General features: G+C 43.9%; 9 protein-coding genes across 9 annotated transcripts; 2 read left to right on the top strand and 7 right to left on the bottom strand. All coding sequences in view use genetic code 12, as the record gives it.

Moving 5' to 3' along the window:
- Positions 1-196: 196 nt before the first annotated feature.
- DBP3 (RNA-dependent ATPase) lies at positions 197-1,798 on the bottom strand (the record flags this gene model as incomplete). The annotated part of the gene is made up of 1 exon (XM_002614993.1): positions 197-1,798. The coding sequence occupies one exon, from the start codon at positions 1,796-1,798 to the stop codon at positions 197-199; it is 1,602 nt and encodes a 533-aa protein (XP_002615039.1).
- Positions 1,799-2,387: 589 nt separating this feature from the next.
- Positions 2,388-3,914, bottom strand: AGP3 (General amino acid permease AGP3; the record flags this gene model as incomplete). Its single annotated transcript, XM_002614994.1, has 1 exon — positions 2,388-3,914. One exon carries the CDS (start codon positions 3,912-3,914, stop codon positions 2,388-2,390), a length of 1,527 nt encoding a protein of 508 aa, XP_002615040.1.
- Positions 3,915-6,190: 2,276 nt separating this feature from the next.
- On the top strand, positions 6,191-7,747 carry VPS23 (ubiquitin-binding ESCRT-I subunit protein; the record flags this gene model as incomplete). The annotated part of the gene is made up of 1 exon (XM_002614995.1): positions 6,191-7,747. The coding sequence occupies one exon, from the start codon at positions 6,191-6,193 to the stop codon at positions 7,745-7,747; it is 1,557 nt and encodes a 518-aa protein (XP_002615041.1).
- Positions 7,748-8,524: 777 nt separating this feature from the next.
- On the top strand, positions 8,525-9,952 carry CBF5 (pseudouridine synthase; the record flags this gene model as incomplete). The annotated part of the gene is made up of 1 exon (XM_002614996.1): positions 8,525-9,952. The coding sequence occupies one exon, from the start codon at positions 8,525-8,527 to the stop codon at positions 9,950-9,952; it is 1,428 nt and encodes a 475-aa protein (XP_002615042.1).
- A 377-nt stretch (positions 9,953-10,329) lies between these two features.
- Positions 10,330-12,855, bottom strand: FOB63_004169 (uncharacterized protein; the record flags this gene model as incomplete). Its single annotated transcript, XM_002614998.1, has 1 exon — positions 10,330-12,855. One exon carries the CDS (start codon positions 12,853-12,855, stop codon positions 10,330-10,332), a length of 2,526 nt encoding a protein of 841 aa, XP_002615044.1.
- A 752-nt stretch (positions 12,856-13,607) lies between these two features.
- PEA2 (Pea2p) lies at positions 13,608-15,158 on the bottom strand (the record flags this gene model as incomplete). The annotated part of the gene is made up of 1 exon (XM_002614999.1): positions 13,608-15,158. One exon carries the CDS (start codon positions 15,156-15,158, stop codon positions 13,608-13,610), a length of 1,551 nt encoding a protein of 516 aa, XP_002615045.1.
- Positions 15,159-16,728: 1,570 nt separating this feature from the next.
- On the bottom strand, positions 16,729-17,220 carry FOB63_004167 (uncharacterized protein; the record flags this gene model as incomplete). The annotated part of the gene is made up of 1 exon (XM_002615000.1): positions 16,729-17,220. The coding sequence occupies one exon, from the start codon at positions 17,218-17,220 to the stop codon at positions 16,729-16,731; it is 492 nt and encodes a 163-aa protein (XP_002615046.1).
- Positions 17,221-17,614: 394 nt separating this feature from the next.
- On the bottom strand, positions 17,615-18,082 carry FOB63_004166 (uncharacterized protein; the record flags this gene model as incomplete). The annotated part of the gene is made up of 1 exon (XM_066102381.1): positions 17,615-18,082. The coding sequence occupies one exon, from the start codon at positions 18,080-18,082 to the stop codon at positions 17,615-17,617; it is 468 nt and encodes a 155-aa protein (XP_065958277.1).
- A 496-nt stretch (positions 18,083-18,578) lies between these two features.
- Positions 18,579-19,115, bottom strand: FOB63_004165 (uncharacterized protein; the record flags this gene model as incomplete). Its single annotated transcript, XM_002615001.1, has 1 exon — positions 18,579-19,115. The coding sequence occupies one exon, from the start codon at positions 19,113-19,115 to the stop codon at positions 18,579-18,581; it is 537 nt and encodes a 178-aa protein (XP_002615047.1).
- Positions 19,116-19,206: the final 91 nt, after the last annotated feature.

Below are 19,206 nucleotides of genomic sequence, written 5' to 3'. Positions count from 1 at the left end.
CATTTGTATGAAGGCATTTACAGCTAGCAGGATTGGGCCAGGCTGGTGGTTAGGGGAGTTGATGCTTGCAGCATTGAATCGTGCTTACATTAGCATGCATGGTGCATGGGCCTGCGTATGTTCCATTGTATTGATGCCGCCAATCTTCAAGCTAAATATCCTACACTTGTCAATCTAGTCGGGCACTTTTGCCACTTTAGTCGTCAAACTTGATCTTTTTCGCAGACTTGGTCATGTCCACGTCTTTGTAGAACGCACCATAAGCAGAGTGGGTCTTCTTCTTTGTGTGGCCACCAAACTTAAGCAACTCCTCCGGCACTGGCTGATTGGCTCCACGCAAAATGTTCATCAACGCTCCACTAAGGTGCTTCTCGTGCTCGGTGAAAAGTGTGTGTGCAATTCCCGTTTGGCCAGCACGGCCCGTACGTCCGATCCGGTGAACGTAGTCTTCGGCAGTCAATGGGAAAGTCAAGTTGATGACAACCTTGACGTTTGGAATGTCGAGACCTCTCGCAGCCACATCGGTGGCCAACAACAAGTTGGACTCGCCCAGCTTGAACTGGCCCAACGCGTGTGTTCTTTGCTGCTGCGACAAGTCGCCGTGGATAGCGGCCACCTTGAAGCCCGATCTTTGTAAAAGTCCTTCGACACGCAGAGCCTCTTTCTTGTACAACGCAAAGATGAGCACCTTGTCGTTTCTGTTGCTGCCCGATTGGTATTTTCTGAGCAACTGCACCAATTTTCTTTCCTTGTCTCTTGGGTCGATCACTTCCACAATTTGCGTGATTCTCTTGTTGGCTGAAAGCTCGTCTCTCTCACCAATGGTGACTTTCACGGGCGACGTCATGAACTCCGCAGCAAGCTCTCTCACTTCCTTGGGCCATGTGGCAGTGAACATCAATGTCTGGCGCTGTGCCTTTGCTGGGGTGTGGCCAATAATCTGTTTGATGTGCTCCTCAAACCCCTTGTCCAACATACGGTCTGCTTCATCGAGAACCAAATAATCGACCGACGACAAGTCCACCAATCCATCTTCCAACAAATCAACCAAACGGCCGGGGGTGGCCACGGCAATGCTAGCAGTCTTCAACTTCTCGATCTGGTCCATTTTGCTCACTCCACCGTAAACGGCCACACACGAAATGCCAGTAGCTTTAGTCAAAAGCTCCAAGTTATCGTAGATCTGCAAAGCCAACTCTCGGGTGGGCGAAAGACAAAGCACCTTCAAGCCCTGTTTCTTTTCTTTCAAAATGTTGTTGACGGCTGGAACACCAAAGGCAAACGTCTTTCCCGATCCAGTTTCGGCCACTCCAATCACGTCCTTTTGACTGAGCAAATACGGCCAAGAAACCGCCTGGATTGGCGTAGGCTTAGGGAATTTAGAGATGACTTTTTGCACTTCCGACACCAAATTCACATGGTCAAACGACAATAACGGACGGAGTCCCAAGTTGTGAGGATCTTCAACGGCCACTTCGTTTTCTTCCAAGAAGGCCTTGATTTCCGATTCTGGAACATCGCTCAAAGTCTGCGATTGAGTGTAGAAGTCTGAAGAGCTGTCAGTCAGGTCTTGCAATTTGGTCAGTTCATTCAGTTCCTTCTTGTCCTTCTTTTCCTTTTTGTCTTTCTTTTCTTTCTTCTCCTTCAGGTCTTTCTTGTCCTTCTTTTCCTTCTTGTCTTTCTTTTCCTTTTTCTCCTTCTTTTCCTTCTTGTCCTTCTTCTCCTTCTTCTCCTTCTTGAGCTTCTTCTCTATGTCATCAACAGCCTCAGCCTTTCTCTTTTTGTCCTCTTTGCTCATCTTGAAAAGTTTTATGCGTCTTAAAACTTCGCGGGACAAAAAAACTACTTATGCATCAGCTAATAAACATACAGTATTGGCACATCTGTTCGAAAACTCGTTACTTTAGAGATCAGACGTGCCCATCTTTGATAATTTATCAGCTTTTCCATTATGAAACTATTGTGATTACCCATGATAAAAACCTCTTGTAATTACCCATCTCTATCGATTGTCGCTTTTCCAATCTGCCATTTCTCCACTTAGCATTAACTTGTTCTCTTCCATTCATTTTATTATCTCTTTTTACGGTTCCCTTCAATACAGTTTACTTGTGCCCTTTTAAAGTCCATCGGCTTAATCAATATCTGTTCCAGCAAAATAATTTCTAAAGCATATTCACTGTCAAATTTACGAAGCTCATCTCATCGAACCTGCACCTTTTCTCTTCACTTATCAGCTCCTGTATCAAAGCCCATCCGTATCAGAAGACACCAAGCTCAGAATTGATCCTACAGGCTATTACATTCATATTGTTCTTGATTCCAATATAAATTAACCGGATGTACCTTCCTTTTCCCATCTGAATGTTTGTTCAGTAAAGCCCGTTCTAGTCCAAATCTTTTCTTCGGCCTTCATCCAAATCAACTTGATCGAGGGATATCCACTTGGTTTTGTTTACGAACTTCAAAAACAAAAACAACACAAGGGAAAAAGGTAGCAATATGTAAGCATCAACAAAGTCTTTAGCGGAAAAAGGCTTGAATGTAGACCATCCTTGAATCAACCCCAAGAATACGTTGATTACTACTCCAAAAATGGGAAGGTACGGAAACCACATACCACGAAATGGCAATTCATCCAAGCTGCGGCCCTGCAACTTCCACGCTTTCCGGAACCGAAGGTGATACACATTTACTGCACCCCACACAATGAAGACAGCGACACCTGAGAGATTCACAATGTACAGATAAGCCTTGGCAGCACCAGTTTTCACGTTCATCAAGGAAATTAGGCCAAAAAGATTGAACAAAATAACAGCAAAATAAGGAACACCTCTGCCGTTTACTCTGCTTAGAATACGTGGAGCAGAACCTTCGTTGGCTAAATGGGTCAATGTTCTAGACCCAATGTAGATAGAGCTGTTGATAGCAGAAACGCAGGTTAACAAAATGAATGCGTTAACCAAATGAGCCCCTCCGTCCCAGCCTGCTCGTTTGATGGCCACAGTCATTGGTGACTTTATGGTTTTGTTACCTTCTGTCAAATTTGGATCGTTGTAAGGCACTGTCAAGCCGTAGAAGAAAGCAATGCCCATATAAATGACCAAAATACGGACAAACGTCTGTCTGACAGCTTTGGGAAGCGCCCTTGATGGGTTTCTTGCTTCGCTAGCAGCAATAGCAATAGACTCTGTTCCGGAGTAGAAAGTCGAAGCAAATACGAAAGTACTGACGACTGACTTGAATCCATTAGACAAGCTTCCAGGATTGTGCCAGTACTCAAATCCAAAGGCTTTATGCCCCTTAACACCGCCTGATGCGTAAATTATGGCGAAAAGATAAAACGCCACGATGCCGACAATCTTGCAAAGCGCCAACCAATATTCTGCTTCACCGAAACTCGCCACACCAAGAAATTGGAAAGCCAAAAACGCAAACCAGAAAATTAAGATGTAGCCGTAGAGGGGAACCTGCGGCCCCCAAAACTGCATGATTGCTGCCACTGTATTGTACTCGTTAGCCAAAACAGCGATCCAAATAATTGCATAGTTCCATCCTATCGTGCCACCTATTGCCCTGTCCATGAATTTATTCCCTAATGTGGAAAACACATTCCCCAGCGGATAAAGTGTGGCTAGCTCACCTAAACTTTGCATCATGGAAAACGCAATCAAACCAATCACACCAAAGCCAATAAGCAAGCTTAGGGGTCCATTTGAAGTCGGAAGGGCAGCACCAACCAAAATTCCGGGGCCGATGATACCAGCAAGCGCCAAAAGCGAAATATGGCGGTCTTTGAACCCTCTTTTCAAGGGTAAAGACGATTTTTCGTGGTCGAGAGATTCCGAATCCGAAACTGACTCGAGCTGGTTGTTGATCACGATATCCTCATCTTTCGTACTGGAAAACCACATTTCAACTAAAAGACGATGGAGAAGTTTTTTACTGTGGTTCAATTGCCCCAAATTATATGCTGCAGTTGCACGTGATCCTGCATCACTAGGAACGGCGATGTGCACCCTGATAACCTTGACGGAAATAGACGTCCAGCCAAGAAAGTTGGGGATGCAAGCAAGAACAAAAGAATACAATGGAAAGGAACTTGAAAGAGACTTGGAGACAGATACCTTTCAGACAAAAGCGGTAAAGCCGCATCACAAGTTTCCGTCAGATGCACATGAAGGACCGAAAACATAAAATGTGTGGGGTAAGATACAAGAAGCAGACATTAGAGAAACCAAGAAGTAGAAGCAAAACCAGGAATACAAAGTAGTAGAACAAATAGAGAGTAACATGGAAGCAGAATCAAATAGAATCAAGACCAGGAGACTTTCAGACAGATGAAATGCATCGAAGCAGTCGAAAAGTCCATGGGTTAACATGCTCGAAACCATCAAGTCAGGCTAACACAACTGAGCCACAACATTCAAATATAGCGGCGACTGGCCGACCTGACGCCATAGGCGAAAGATCTTCTAAGCCAGCCAAACCACACGATCCCGCCAAAAGCTTTCGCGAGGTTACAAAATTCGCTAGGCCGTTGTCGGGCTTGTTCTTCTCCATCACCAGAACCTATAATTCAACGAGGATGAATATAGGGCAGAAACAGGAGTGTGAACTACATGTGTTTTTCGTAGTAATGTGTATTGGTGTTCAGAAAAAAGTGGGCGCCCGCGTATATATATGATGTTTTGGAGTTACCCGGATATCATCTGGCCATTAGGTATTTATTAGGTTTATCCGGTCAGTATAGTCACGGATTGTAACTGTTTAGAATATTCATGTCAAGTGAACCCGACGCTTGAAAATCTTTTGAAAATTTACGGACTTATCAGGCGCTCGAAAAATGAGTAACAGTAGCTTATGGCAGAACTTTGGGCTGATATTAATTTGTAGTTGTGAACTGATCTATATTTATGTTGCATTTTTATTCGTCTCTTGTGTCCTAAATGCATGATAGATTGGATTTTCTTTATGGTTGGTTCCGTCCATGTTCTGCTGACCGACATTTAGTTTCTCTCATTACCTGATTCTAATTCTTGCGCTATGTCTTTTACTCATCAATTCTTACTTACTATCATTTTACTATCATTACTGTTTTGATAAATGACCTTGATACTTCACAGAACACAAGCATCGGAAATATTCTTTGTTGAGACTATTTCCGTAAGCCAAGAACAAGTAACGTGGTTTTTCTCTCGCTCTTTGCTTTTGCTGTGGAGAAATAGTTTTCAAAGACCTTTGATGTCTTTGCTTAGAGACCTCCTCATATAAATGGTACTATATCATTACCTTGTGCCGGCCAGACCAGGCCGATCATTACTAGCAGGTTTACATGATCAAAGGTCTTCAAGGCATGCACTGCCTCATTCAATCTCAAATCTCGTCTTATTATCACATATATCCATCTGTCTAGGTAATCCGCATCATATGCGCAACATCGTCTTGGAAAGGATTGTAGCGCCTCTTTCGTCGAACTGAATGCAATCACTTGTGTTCTGGTCTCATGTCCGCTCTTCTAGGAGCCTCCAACGGGTGCAATTGCGCCAAATAGGTGATGGCCCACATCAAGTAGCACATGGCCAAACCCAAGATGATTGAAGATCTCCACACCGTTCGGTTTTCCTTTGGCGCAAAGTTCCATGCCAAAACTGATAAAACCACTGTCAATACTAACACAATAACAACAGTGTAACTAGGCGTTAGTAAAAAGCGAGAAAAAGCTTTGAAAAAAGTCTTGGGGCGAAGATTGTTCCAGCCCATAGCCTGACATACCCGCTCATTTTGGAAGTTGAAGGAAAGATTAGGTTGAATTGATAGCGAAAACGAGGTGGGTGGGGCACCCGTACACCAGGCATATTCACCCAATTCTGGATATGGAAAGAATAGGTTTTAGAAAAGAAAATCCGTGGATGTTCGCTCTGTTGTCTCTGTTTCTGTTGTTTCCGGTTGTTATGTCCCCTTTTCTTGGTATTTTTTTGTGTAGCGTCTATACTCTCTTGTTTCGTACTTTTGTCCATTTCAGCCAAATGCCCGCATTTCTGCGCATTGATACCCCAACTAGAATATACAGAATATACATCTACATGCGAATTTAAGAATCTTACCCTAATCTCACCTTAGTCAACAATTCTGTTCGAACAACCTGTACCATTGAAGTTCAGCTAAACCCCACCACCAAAGTTCCAGCATGGCCAAAGTCCCTACTAAAGTGGTCAACTGGCTTTACACGGTGATCCAACCACATTATCTCCACAAAGAAATCGTCTACTCTGACGTCTACCGCTTTCTTGCTGTCCACTTGACGCATGGTTTCCGCATCAGAACGGCCGTGTACACGTCTCCGTCCGGCAGAACCAGTCTTCTAATTGAGCTCTACGGGTCTGTAAGTTGTGCCAATGGCAGTGTTCCCGTGCAAATCTGGATCCCGCAAAACTACCCGTTTGCTGAAGATTCCGCTCGCTTCGACCCCAACGGTGTCCCTTTGGTTTACGTCATGCCTCCGCAAGACATGATAATCCGCCTGGGGAACAACGTTGATCTGCAAGGACGCTTCTACCACCCGTATCTTTCTCTGTGGCACCAGAATTACACGCCTGGGCCCGCCAGAAACGACTTTTCGTTGCTTCTGTTGGTGGGATGCTTGAAAACCACTTTCGAAAAGGAAATGCCTTTGGCTCTTCGACCGGTCACCACAGGTCCAGCATTGCCGCCGAAACCGTCTCGTTCCGAAACGATATCGCCCCGCCGTGAAACGACAGGACCGCCGCTCCCTAGAAAACCGGACATTCCCCTCAAATACAGAGCCCCTCCGCCTCTTCCTCAGCAGGACCAGACTTTGTCAGGGCAGACTACGCCAGACCAAAATATGCGGTCAAGGCATAATCTGCCCGAGAAATTCATGGCCGAGGAGTATCGCACACACGAACAAGGCCGTCCATCGGAGAGAGTGGCCTTTGAGAACTATCGCATGGAAGAAAATAAGAGTAAAGACAGCGACAACTGGAGAGACAGCGACAACTGGAGAGACAGCGACAACTGGAGAGACAGCGACAACTGGAGAGACAGCGACAACGAGAGAGTCAGCGACAATCGGAAAGACAAAGACAATGCGTCATTTGTCCCGCATCCGCACAAGACACCCGAGGTCGAGGATCTTATGGACAAGATCTCCACGGAACACAGTGACGGAAATGTTCCTCGGCAAGTTTTGGAACAGATCGCCCAGCAAATCAATGCTGTCCTCGCAGACCCTGTGGGTGTAAACCACCTGGTACAAGAAATTAACGGCCTTTCTCATAAAGTGGAGGCGCTCCACTCCCAGCTTCTGCACCACAACATGCAAGCAGAGGCCAATAGCAAAAACCTCGAGGGCCATGTTTCCTATCTCCGCACACAGATCCAGGCCATCACCGATTTGAACCGGACTTTAGGCGAATTGGACGTGGTGAATACAGAAGACCCCGATAGAATCACCACAAGCTTGGATCCTAAAGTTTCTGTGCCGTTGGAAGAGCTTGTATCTGCAGATCTGGCGTTGGTGCACCAGCTTTACAATGTGTGTGCTGATATCAAAGCCCACAAAGATACCATCAATCTTGTTGCAGGAAACTTCCGCTCTGAAGCCGAACTTATCAGCGACTCGAACATGGACGCTTGCATCAAGGCGGTCCGTAACCTCGCCCGTGAAGCTTTTTGGCTTGAAATCGAAAGAGCAGAAATCGGCAAGGCTATGGGTTTACAGTAAGTGGACGCATAACTGTACATTAGAAAAGTGTGAGCCATGAATAGGAAACTTCTGGCTTCAGACAGCTACAATATGGAAGACAGGGTCGTATATCCACAACATAACAACAACAATAATGTGAAAGAGAACTTATCGTCGAATTGCAAATGACAATCCACAGCTAGAAGGCAAGGATGCTAAAATGGGACCATATGGCTTATTATTTCACTTGTGAACATAACTACAGCAAATGCGAAACCAGAGGCTAATTGAAGTCCAGAGAAAAATGCCAAAACCGAAACAAGCGATTGAGAAGCCGCAATTAACATGTATAAGAACTGGCCTTAGGTCGAATGTTCTTGGGTGCATGCCATATCACCATTTTTAGAGAGGTTTATAATATACAAAAATTGACAAAAGAACCTCATTATCTTCCATCCCTAACATTTGTCTTCAGTTCGCAATACACTTTAATTTGTATTTTTCAACGTAGAAATAGTCTACGGTAGAAATTTTCTTGTTTCCGTTGGTGTTTTGCTTCTCTATCTATCTGCCTGCACCTGCATATACTATAACTTCTACCCCAAGAAGACCGACCCAAAAAACCCATAAAGAGGAGTACCTCTAGTGATACGACAAGAGAGTCTCATTGGTATTCCTCATTCCTCTGCGAATACATTTTTTTCCTCCCTTTTCTCTCCAATTAATTCTTCAGTTCTCCCTCGTTTTTGGAGTGCGCCTAAAAAGTGCGCGATGCCTTGAGAAAAAAAAACCACCACTTTTCTTCTTTCTCTAGCAATGGCGGAATACATGATCAAGCCAGAATCTGTGGCGCCCTCCAAAGACACATCGGAGTGGCCGCTTTTGTTGAAAAACTACGATAAATTGTTGGTTCGTTCCGGCCACTACACGCCCATCCCCGCCGGTGCCTCGCCTTTGAAAAGAGACTTGAAGTCGTACATTTCTTCCGGTGTCATCAACTTGGACAAGCCTTCGAACCCATCCTCGCACGAGGTTGTTGCATGGATCAAGAGAATCTTGCGTGTTGAAAAAACCGGTCACTCGGGTACCTTGGACCCTAAGGTCACTGGATGTTTGATTGTTTGTGTGGACAGAGCTACCCGCTTGGTGAAATCGCAGCAGGGCGCCGGTAAAGAGTACGTGTGTATCGTGCGTTTGCACGAGGAGTTGGAAGACGCCAAGGAAATGGGCCGTGCGTTGGAGAACTTGACTGGTGCTTTGTTCCAGAGACCACCTTTGATTTCTGCTGTCAAGAGACAGTTGCGTGTTAGAACCATCTACGACTCCAACTTGATTGAGTTCGACAACAAGAGAGGCTTGGGTGTTTTCTGGGCCTCCTGTGAAGCCGGAACATACATGAGAACCTTGTGTGTTCACTTGGGTATGTTGCTTGGAGTTGGTGGACACATGCAAGAGTTGCGTCGTGTCAGATCCGGTGCCATGGGCGAAAACGACAACATGGTCACTTTGCACGATGTCTTGGATGCCCAGTACGTCTACGACAACACCCGTGACGAGTCGTACTTGAGAAAAATCATCCAGCCTTTGGAAACTTTGCTTGTGGGCTACAAGCGTGTTGTTGTCAAGGATTCCGCTGTCAACTCTGTGTGCTACGGTGCCAAGTTGATGATTCCTGGTTTGTTGAGATACGAGGACGGCATTGAGTTGTACGACGAAGTTGTCTTGATCACCACCAAGGGTGAAGCTATCGCCATTGGTATTGCTCAAATGACCACTGTGGACTTGCAATCTTGTGACCACGGTGTTGTTGCCAAGGTCAAGAGATGCATCATGGAGAGAGACACCTACCCTAGAAGATGGGGTTTGGGTCCAGTGGCACAAAAGAAGAAGCAAATGAAGGCTGACGGAAAGTTGGACAGATTCGGAAGAACCAACGAGAACACCCCTGAGTCCTGGAAGCAAGAGTACAAGGACCACGCCGAAGAGCCTGCTCCTCCAGTGCCTGAGTCCAAGTTGGTTGCTCCAGAAGTGATGTTGCCAAAGAAGAAGGAAGACAAGGAAGAAAAGAAGGAGGTGAAGGAAGAGAAGAAGGAAGAGAAGAAGGAAAAGAAAGAAAAGAAGGAAAAGAAGGACAAGGAAGAGAAGAAGGAAAAGAAGGAGAAGAAGGAAAAGAAAGAAAAGAAAGAGAAGAAGAGAAAGGCCGAAGACGACGAGGAGCCAAAGAAGAAGAAGTCTAAGAAGTAACCAGCATATATCTAGTCCGCGTGACACTTTGTACATTGCTTTAACATGTGAATTAACCTGAAAATTGTAGAAAACGTACCAATATAGCTGCATCGCCGAATTGGAGAAGAAACCAATAGGTGAAAGGGTAATCTTTGTTCCGAATGAAAAAATTGGTCCTACAAACAAGACCAGTAGTCCTGTAATTCATGATCTCTCTTTCTTGAAATAATGCTTCAGCAATAGATGCTATATAGGGCAAATAATTACGTCTAATAAGATTACCATCAAACACTGACTTGTCATGAACTACCGATCATGAATCCAAATATCCTATACACCAAATACCCGATACACAAAATGATAAGAATCAATGCAACATAAAAAATAAATCAACCTTAGACTCCGTGTATCTCCGTTCCCTCTTTGTCTCCGTCTTTCGAGCTCTCCGAATTTCCCCATTGCGCGAGCTTAAACTTGGCATCTATAGTATGGTTGAGCTTTTCGATCTTCGTGTCTATCCGTCCAATACGATCACGATCGCCAAGCTCACTTTTGCTCTTCCGCTCTTCTTGAGCAAGCAAAAGACGTAATATTCTGCTGTTGTCATCTTTGCCCGCTGTGCCTTCGTAACATTCTGCAAACAACCGTTTTCGCTCAGTAATGTCCGTGGAAAGACGGAAAGTAACGTATGCGATAAGCGTGGCTAGATAACCACTCTGTGGGGATTTCGCAACTAACTCCTTTATATCTTTAACAAGTTCGGTATTCCGCGTGGAGTCGCCAACAGGGAAACCTTTATTCTGGTAGATGCAAAGCACAGATTTGTAAGTAAGCAAATACAATGGGTTTGAAGTTGCAAAGGTCAGGGAAGATGTCATAGCAGTAGATAAATCTGAATGTAGCAGACCCAAAAAGGATCTAATTCTAGCTGCCTTGGCATGCAGCTTTTCAGAAGTCTTCTCCTGCGATAGTAAGCGCATTTCATATTCGGAAATGAGCAATAGATGGATCGTCGAACACACATTATATTCGTTAGCAGAGTCCAAAGAGACGAGGGTTTCGCATCCAATTCCCAAATTCTTTTGGAGTAACGAAGTTTCCACCAGCGAATCACCATGCGAGCTAGTGAGATTCTTCACACGAAGAAAATAGTACTTTGCCGCTGTCAAATCACCGTGTGTTTGGTAATAAAGTGCTGCCAAGTATAACATGCGTGGGAGAAGTAGCTTGTAGTAGCACAACTCTTCAGTGGTGAAGTTGTCGTGATCAAAATCCCGAATGAAGTTTTGCAAGAACTCAATCCCAGAGAAATCATTCTTCTGCATGAAGTTGAGCCATACTTTATAGCAGTACACAGATATGCGAACAAAGTTCAACCGCACAATTTTCTCCGTCAAAAGGCTCATACAGAAAGCTCTTTTGCTAGGTTTCGCTTGTGTGAGTTCTTGTAGTTGGTCATCTACAGAATCCAAGCATGCAGAAAACACCTTCAGGGCCTTTTTGTAGCTGCCCGAATCCAAAAAAAGCACCCCACTCAAAAAATAAAACATCACTGTGAACTCATCTGAATTTATCCACTGAACTGTATAAGGAATTGTCCCATTGGCAATAGGAATATGGAACTCGAAGCTTCCATCGTCAGTCCAGCCTTTCCAGTCTGATTTCCGTTCCGTAGACACAAATTTTGACACTGATTGAACGCGTTGCTTTACATCTCCGTCTTTGCATTGGCCCATTGACGCGAGCTCGAGTAAAAGAGCCATTCCTTTCATTTGCGAAGGACAGTCGACATTTTCAGTAACCAGTCTAAAACTCTTGAGCAAAGAGCCACATTCTCCAGGAGAACCGCGGTACAAACATAAGCTTACTTGCGACAAAAGAGCCAACGCTCGAATTAATGGCGTAGTATTTTCCAGCACAGACAAAGCCCGAAGTGCCAGAGCAGCCGTTTGAACCTCAGTAACTAAGAGATTATCAGCTCGAACCAACGCGAATAAGTCAGCCACAGGCAGATTGCCGTAGAAGGAGATTTTGTCAAGCAAAAATGAATTCACAAGCCTAGGATTTGATTTCTGGAGGATCTGGGCGTATAGAAGTTCACCTGAAGCACGAATATGGTCCAAGTTGTGACGCACCGCCAACGATATGCCACGGAGAACATACTTGTCTGCGCTTTCCAAGTTTTCTGATTCAGAGAAGAATATGTGAGCCAAACGGATACAAACGACCAGCTCTAAAGCAGGGTCTAGCGATGGCTGGGCCAAAAGAAACAAGAGCGCTTTAATTGCCGTCTTGATATGGGAAAAGTATGATTTTGCTCCCGGAAGGTCATTTGCTTCAAGAACAGAAGCGTGGGCGGCCTCGAGGAAGAAATCCGCCACCTTAAGGGACATGCCAACACAAAAGTCACTGTGCTCCGCGCTTTCTGGATCGGCTATCTGGGATAAAGAAACCTCCACATCCCCGTTTGTTTGATCAGGCTCCGATTCAGTGTTTGGACAGTCCACGCTTTCTGATTCTTTGCTTTCACTTCCCTCAACGCCATCTCTATCCGCGTCCTCTTCCTTCTTTAAGCCTGGATTCTCGCCCTCTCCTTCGCTCAGAAGAGGCTTGAATGTGGCATTTTCTTCCACTGGAAGAAATCTTTGCAAATTGCGCTCGTACTGTTGTTCCAAGCCGCTTTTCGGCCTAGCGTAAAACGCCGACGAAACAGCAGGTGACACCACGGACTGCTTCTGGCCCAGGTTGGGGCGGGACGTCAATATCAGAACTTGGCTCAGGCGGGAATCCAGCAGGCCCGGAGAAACTTCTGGAGCAGTTGCAGGCCGCTTTTTTTTTGGGATCCCATCAAGCTGGACCTCACGTCGAGACGAGGCAAGAACCCTTTTCATTGGGTTATTTTTTCGGTCTGAGTAGGCCATGCTTCATTCTTTGAAAAGAAGGTGTAGTTTCGCGTCAGATATCGCGAAGATGGAAACTCCAATAAATCTGAGGACAAATGATAGTACTAAAAAAAAGCAGAGTTATATGGATATTTCTCAGTTGTTGAGTTTCCGACTGCTTTCTTCGTGTGATTTGAATTCTTTTTTTCTTTTGGGAACAATAGTTGTATCTACTCTAAACTGTTGCAACGTTTGTAAATAATAAACCAGTTCATAAAATGAGGCACTAAACTAAAAGGCTTATTAAGTGGCTCAGATGTGGCTGATCGGAGGATGGAGTAATTCTACTAACCAATTGATGGAGAATCTAAATTGATGGAGAATCTAAATTAATAATCAAAAGTAATAAAGAATCAAAAATAATAGAGAATCAAAAGTAGTAGAGAATCAAATAGTGATTGAAACTTTGAGAAATTGCTCAAATCCTGACCAAAAAGTTAACTTTGACCAGCTACTTAGCTCCAAGGATATGACTGGAAATGTTAAATTTAAGTACCTAAAAATAATAACGCTGCCAGCCTATAATACAGCTATGGGTATCACTAATGCAAATATATTACAGCTGATGTAAAGCTGAGCCAGGCTTCCTTTAGCAAATCTAGACAAGTCTACCCAGCCTTTATAATTGACCAGTATTTTTCAGTAGCTTGAAAGATGCGCATCTTCATACGCTGCTTCGCTGGTCGTCTAAATTCTTGCCGGTAGTTCTCGAAGGACTCATTGAAGTATGGTTAGCTGGTCTCTTTCTGTAGCTTCTCTTCCAACTGGCGCCTTAAATGGCGTTCTTCACTCAACTCAACTTCGTGGCGGTCCTGGATCTCGGAAACAATTTTCTTGAATTCCTTGCGCAAAATGGCAGTGCTCGTATTAGACTTGGTATTGGATCTGAAGGATGACACAGAATGGGGCAGTTGTGTATCGTCATCATCGTTGTCGGGCCAGAAAAGCGAAGGCGAAGCTAAAGTGGAGCTGTTGCGAGGAGATCTGCTGCCCATGTGGTCTATTTTCATGAGGCTGATTTCTTTCCGTAGTCTTGCGATTTCTTTATCTTTGGCATCCACGACTTCGACAGAAGGCTGAGACAGTCGATTACTCTTACGAAGCATGGCAATTTCCTTCTCAAGAGCAGCATTCTTCTTGCGGTAATCCAGAATAGTTTTTAACGAGTTTTCCTTCAAGTAGTCGTACTCCTTCATGAAGTATTGGTGAGAGAAACGCAAGTCGTTCAATGCCACTTTATATTCTGCAATTGATTTTTCTGGAGCCATTTTCGGGCCCTTTGCCGGGCTCAAGAACGAGTGGTCCTGCAAAATCGACGCATCAGGCAGCGTAGCTTCCAGAGCAGTAGATGGTGCTGTGGCAGTTGATGCAGAGGAAGAGGAGGTTGTGAAAAGCGTGTCAATGCATTTTTGCGCCCATTGGATTTTGGAATCCAAAGACGGGCTTGCGCCGTCAAAAGCCGGCAAGTTGACGCCCTTTTGTACGGCCACAGATGCAATATGCGAGAAGAGCGCTTCGAACGAGCGCTGTTGGAGCAGAGATTCCGCAGGAGAAGACTTCTCGCCAAAAGTTCCATTGGAAGACAACTTGACGTCCTCAACATATCCCAAGACGAGACAAGCGAAGTTATGATTCTTGAGGCGGTCCTCAAGAGCTTCGAGCTCGGCAGTGACATCCATAAACTCTTGTTCGAGGCCAATGTTCTGTCGGATGATTTTCACCAAAAGATCCGAGTCGACATCTGCAGGCTTTGCCGAAGGCCCGACGAGGAGGGTATTACAGAAAGAGTTGGCTGTCGAGATGCGCTGCTGCAAATACTCCTTGTGCTCGCGCTTGTCAGCAATTTTTTGTTTCAACAGCTTGACTTTGCCAAGGGAAAGCACCGTGTGTCCAACTTTGGAAACGTCAAAGACCGAATTCTCAATCAAAACTTTCAAGTTGAGGTGGTTTGGCGCCGCAGAGCCACACAATGCCTCCAGCACGTCCGAGGCCGGGGAGCTGGCGCCGGAATCGCTGTCGCGGCGCAGAAACTCGTCATTCTGGCTGCACGAGTCGTCCACAGAAACAGCGCCGGTGCTAAGCGCCGAATCCAAGTGTGCTGCAAACTTTGCCTCGAATTTTTCCTCCATGAGCAGCGGCGCAAGCGACGTCAGCGGATCAAGGCGCGTTTGCTCCTGAAGCTGGAACTTTAGGAGGTCTGAAGTGGTATTCGCCAAGTTGTATGAGTTTGGGTGGGCCCGCAGAAACGGGCTATTTTGCATGAACTGCTCTGGGTCCAACATTGAGCGAGAGGTGGGACACAGAAATCAGCAAAGAAAAAAAAAAGAACGATTCAAATCAAACGGAATCAAATCAATTACCTTGATGAGAAAGAAAGAAAATGACGATTACGCGGAACATAAATCGAGGCGCCAAAATGGGTGAACCTTTTTCGCGAGGCTCCTGCACACAGAACGGGGTGAGACGCGTGTGGCCATAAATGTTTATTGTTCTAGGCATACCAGAGATGCTCGGGTTTAAAAGGATGTGCTATTGTCATTTCATTTTCTTTCATTTTCATTTATTTCATTTTATTTTACTTTTTTTCATTTCTTTCATTTTCTTTCTTTGCTCAAACGTGGGGACGTTCTTATATCTGGCTTCAAATATTTTTTATCTGGGGCTATCTGCATCTTGTGTCAAGATCGTGTAATCGCGCCCCATATGGACAAGGGATCTTGACCTGATGCGGGCGAAGGAAACAAAATGTGCATGTGCAGAAATGGGAATATGCCTATCGAATTCGCAGAGGGAAATCAGAACAAAAAACACACGAAAAAAAAAAAGAAAAGATATCTGTATAAGAAATATTGACTGTCAGTCCAAGTCCATTCGGGCTAAATCAGCATGAAAGGTGGATGATGGAATGTGGGAACTTTCTTGATTCTCGAAGCCTTTTTCCGGATTCAAATACTTTGTTGGTTTGTAAGGTTTACTCACACTTATGGTCTTCGTTTCTGTTTTTCGTGCAATGTTAGAATCTTGCATTCAATCTGGTGCAAGTGAATTCTCTGTCAAAATAGTCACTGTAACAATCAATTTGTAAGACAGATAATAGTCCAGGATCCTCAAGTAGATTATCACATTGATTTGTTGCCTAGATGAATTACGCCTTGATAATTGACAAAAATTGTTGGTTCAAATGATTGTTGCTTAATATTAAGACTCTACAGCTATAACGAAAGAACGTAGGGTCAGAAACTATTCTTCTCTAGCGATGAGAAAAATCGTACTAGGTGCTTCTGCCTATGAGAGTGACCTTGTATGGCATAATTCCGAACTAACAAAAAACTATGTTTCTCGTCATAAAACAGCTATTGAAGGCTACCCATTCTTAATGATATTAATTGAAGGGCGAGTTACTTTATTTCAAGTACTACGAATCTACAGAGCTGAGAGTTGCTAAATACTCACATACATTTTTCGAAATAGTGATCGAATATCCAAGGGCAGTACTCTGAAACCAATACATGTACTGTTTTCTTACATTTGATCCTTGTCTAAAGATTATGCATGTTTGCATTTAGGAACTCAAAAATGCAAAATAAGCGATCTGGCAGTCTGAACAGTCGTGATGTTTACTTGTTTTAATTCGGTGCTAGAGTAATCCGTTTGAGTTGTCAATGTTAGCACCAAGCATTCATTCACAGACTAGAGGCGTGGAAGACTGATGTTCTTACTCTTGACAGAAATCTACAAAGTACTGGGGTGGATTCATTATTCATACATACTACGGCTTCTCACAAGGCAAGCCCGTCAGAGGTTCTTTATAGTTCAAGTGGTAATATTTGCCCCTCTTATCCAGAAGTTACATCATAAAGAAGATACAATCATGAGAAATATGAGCAAAATCCCTAATGAACCAAACAATACGCCACACATGACATAAAGGCCGCGATCGAGTTTCCTTTGATGATAGTTTGGAACATCTGAAACAATTAACACTTCACGTTCTTGAAATAGGTTTTTGATCTCCTCGTTTTCATCACCAATCGCCGACAAACCGGCAATATAAGAACTATAAGAAGTATAAGAACTTTTTCCAATGAACATATGCATTTCTTCCGGAACATTCCCGAGGTATTTCTGAAAAGCCAACCGGCCAGCTTCTGCCACGGTTAAATTCTTGTTGAGAGAAAAGCGCACCGGATATAGAGGAATCTCCTTGTTATAGTTGCCAGTATTCCATATCAAGATCAGCACATCAAGAGGCATATGGTTATCGCCTGGATAAGAGGGAGGCTTTGGACCTTCTTGAATATCTTGCAATGGCAAAAGTGTCTCATGGGATTCTCGCAGAGACATTGCCAGAAAAAGGATGTGGTGATAAGATAAGGAGATGTGAGTTCGAATAATGATAGTGTATATTCTGGTGCGAACTTTCTTTCTCTCATTATAGCCAGCTTCAGAATGTGTAAATACAGGCAAGTCTTATCTTGCCGATGAGCTATTGTGAATATGCGACCAGATAGGTACTGTTTCCTATCTGGATCTTCATGATCAAAGGCTCGAATATCTTCAACCCAAAAGGGTTTCGATCTGCCTCTGCTTAATCTTTTGCATAGAGTAATCTAAGTGGACCAACGGAACTTTGTAATCCATTTCAACATTGACATGCATACGATAAACGGCTTTGTGAGGCCGTGCATTTATTCATTAACTGGTTATTCTTTCAACAGCAACTATTGACTTGAACTCATTACTTAGTTGTATATAAAACTATGAGAGTTACGAATATACTTACCAACGTACAACGGCATACTTCGTCAAGTATCACACGAGCGGTAGACTTTTTTTGATAATTCGGATTATCTGAAACAATCAACGTCTCACTTTCTTGAAAGACGTTCTTGATTTTCTCGTTCTCATCAGCGATCTCAATAGAAGTTTCCTGCCGAGAATTTTTTCTTAGCTCCACATAGATTTCATCCGGAACATCACCAATGCATTTTTGAAAAGCAAAACGGCCAGCTTCTGCCACAGAGGCATTGGTATCGAACATTAACCGAATAGTACCCCGAGGGATGTTATTATAATTGCGAGTATGCCAAATCTTGAACATTACGTCAAGAGGTATACTCTCATTCCCAGGATAAAGAGGAGGCTTTGGACCATCGGGTCTATCATGCAATGGCAAAAGTGTCTCATGGGATTTTCGCAGAGACATTGCCAGAAAAAGGATGTGGTGATAAGATAACGAGATGTTAAGTTCGATTGATGATAGTGTATATTCTGGTGCGAACTTTCTTTCCCCTGCCTATCATTATGGCCAGCTTCAGATAGGTAGTATATAGAGTCTTATCTTATACAAGGAGATCAGCAAATATCAGGCGAGCCAAGTTACTGTGGACTATCTGGACTTTCGTGATCAGAGGCTCAAATATCCCCAAAAGGGTTTGACCACACTCTGCTTAATCTTTTGCGTAGAGTAATTGTTAGGCCATAGACCTCAAATCAGAATCGAGCTAAGCTTTTGATCATCAGACTGGCAGTCCGAAAGGTGAAATGAATCAATTTTTCTTGACAGAATCTCCAGTGCGCCAACGGAATTGTATCATCCATTTCAACATTGACATGCATACGATAAACGGCTTTGTGAGACCGTGTATTATTCATTAATTCGTTATTCTTCGAATGTTCAAAGCGACTATTGACTCGAACTCTTACTTAGTTGCATAGGCAACTATGAGAGTTATGAATATACTTAACAACGTACAACCGCATGCTACGCCCACTACCAGACGGGCGAAGGACTTTAACAGCGTTTTTTGATAATTCGGAATATCTGAAACAACTAACGTCTCACTTTCCTGAAAGACATTCTTGATTTTCTCATTCTCATCACCGATCTCAATAAAAGCGTCCTGCCAAGAATTTTTGCTTAAGTCCACATAGATGTCATCCGGAACATCACCAATGTACTTTCGGAAAGCAAAACGCCCAGCTTCTGCCACAGAGGCATTGGCATCGAAGATTAACCGGATAGGACGTTGGGGGATGTTACTATAATTGCGAGTATGCCAAATCTTGAACATTACGTCAAGAGGCATACTCTCATTGCCAGGATAAGAAGGTGGCTTTGGACCATCATGTATTTCTTGCAATTCCAAAAGTCCCTCTTGGGATTCTCTCAGAGTCATATTGCCAGAAGAATGAAGATGGTGTGATAAGATAAGCAGTAAGAGGTACTGGTGCGCCATCTGGGTTTATGTAAGTAGGAATCCATAGATATTTCGTGTGGCCTTTGAAATGCCAAATCGTTGTTTCTTCTTATTGAAGTTAAGAGGGTGA

The sequence above is a fragment of the Clavispora lusitaniae genome (genome assembly GCF_014636115.1).
Source record: "Clavispora lusitaniae strain FDAARGOS_655 chromosome Unknown tig00000187_pilon, whole genome shotgun sequence".
Classification (NCBI taxonomy): domain Eukaryota; kingdom Fungi; phylum Ascomycota; class Pichiomycetes; order Serinales; family Metschnikowiaceae; genus Clavispora; species Clavispora lusitaniae.
Note: the sequence above shows the minus strand (reverse complement) of the source record. Positions and strands in the feature narration are given on the sequence as shown.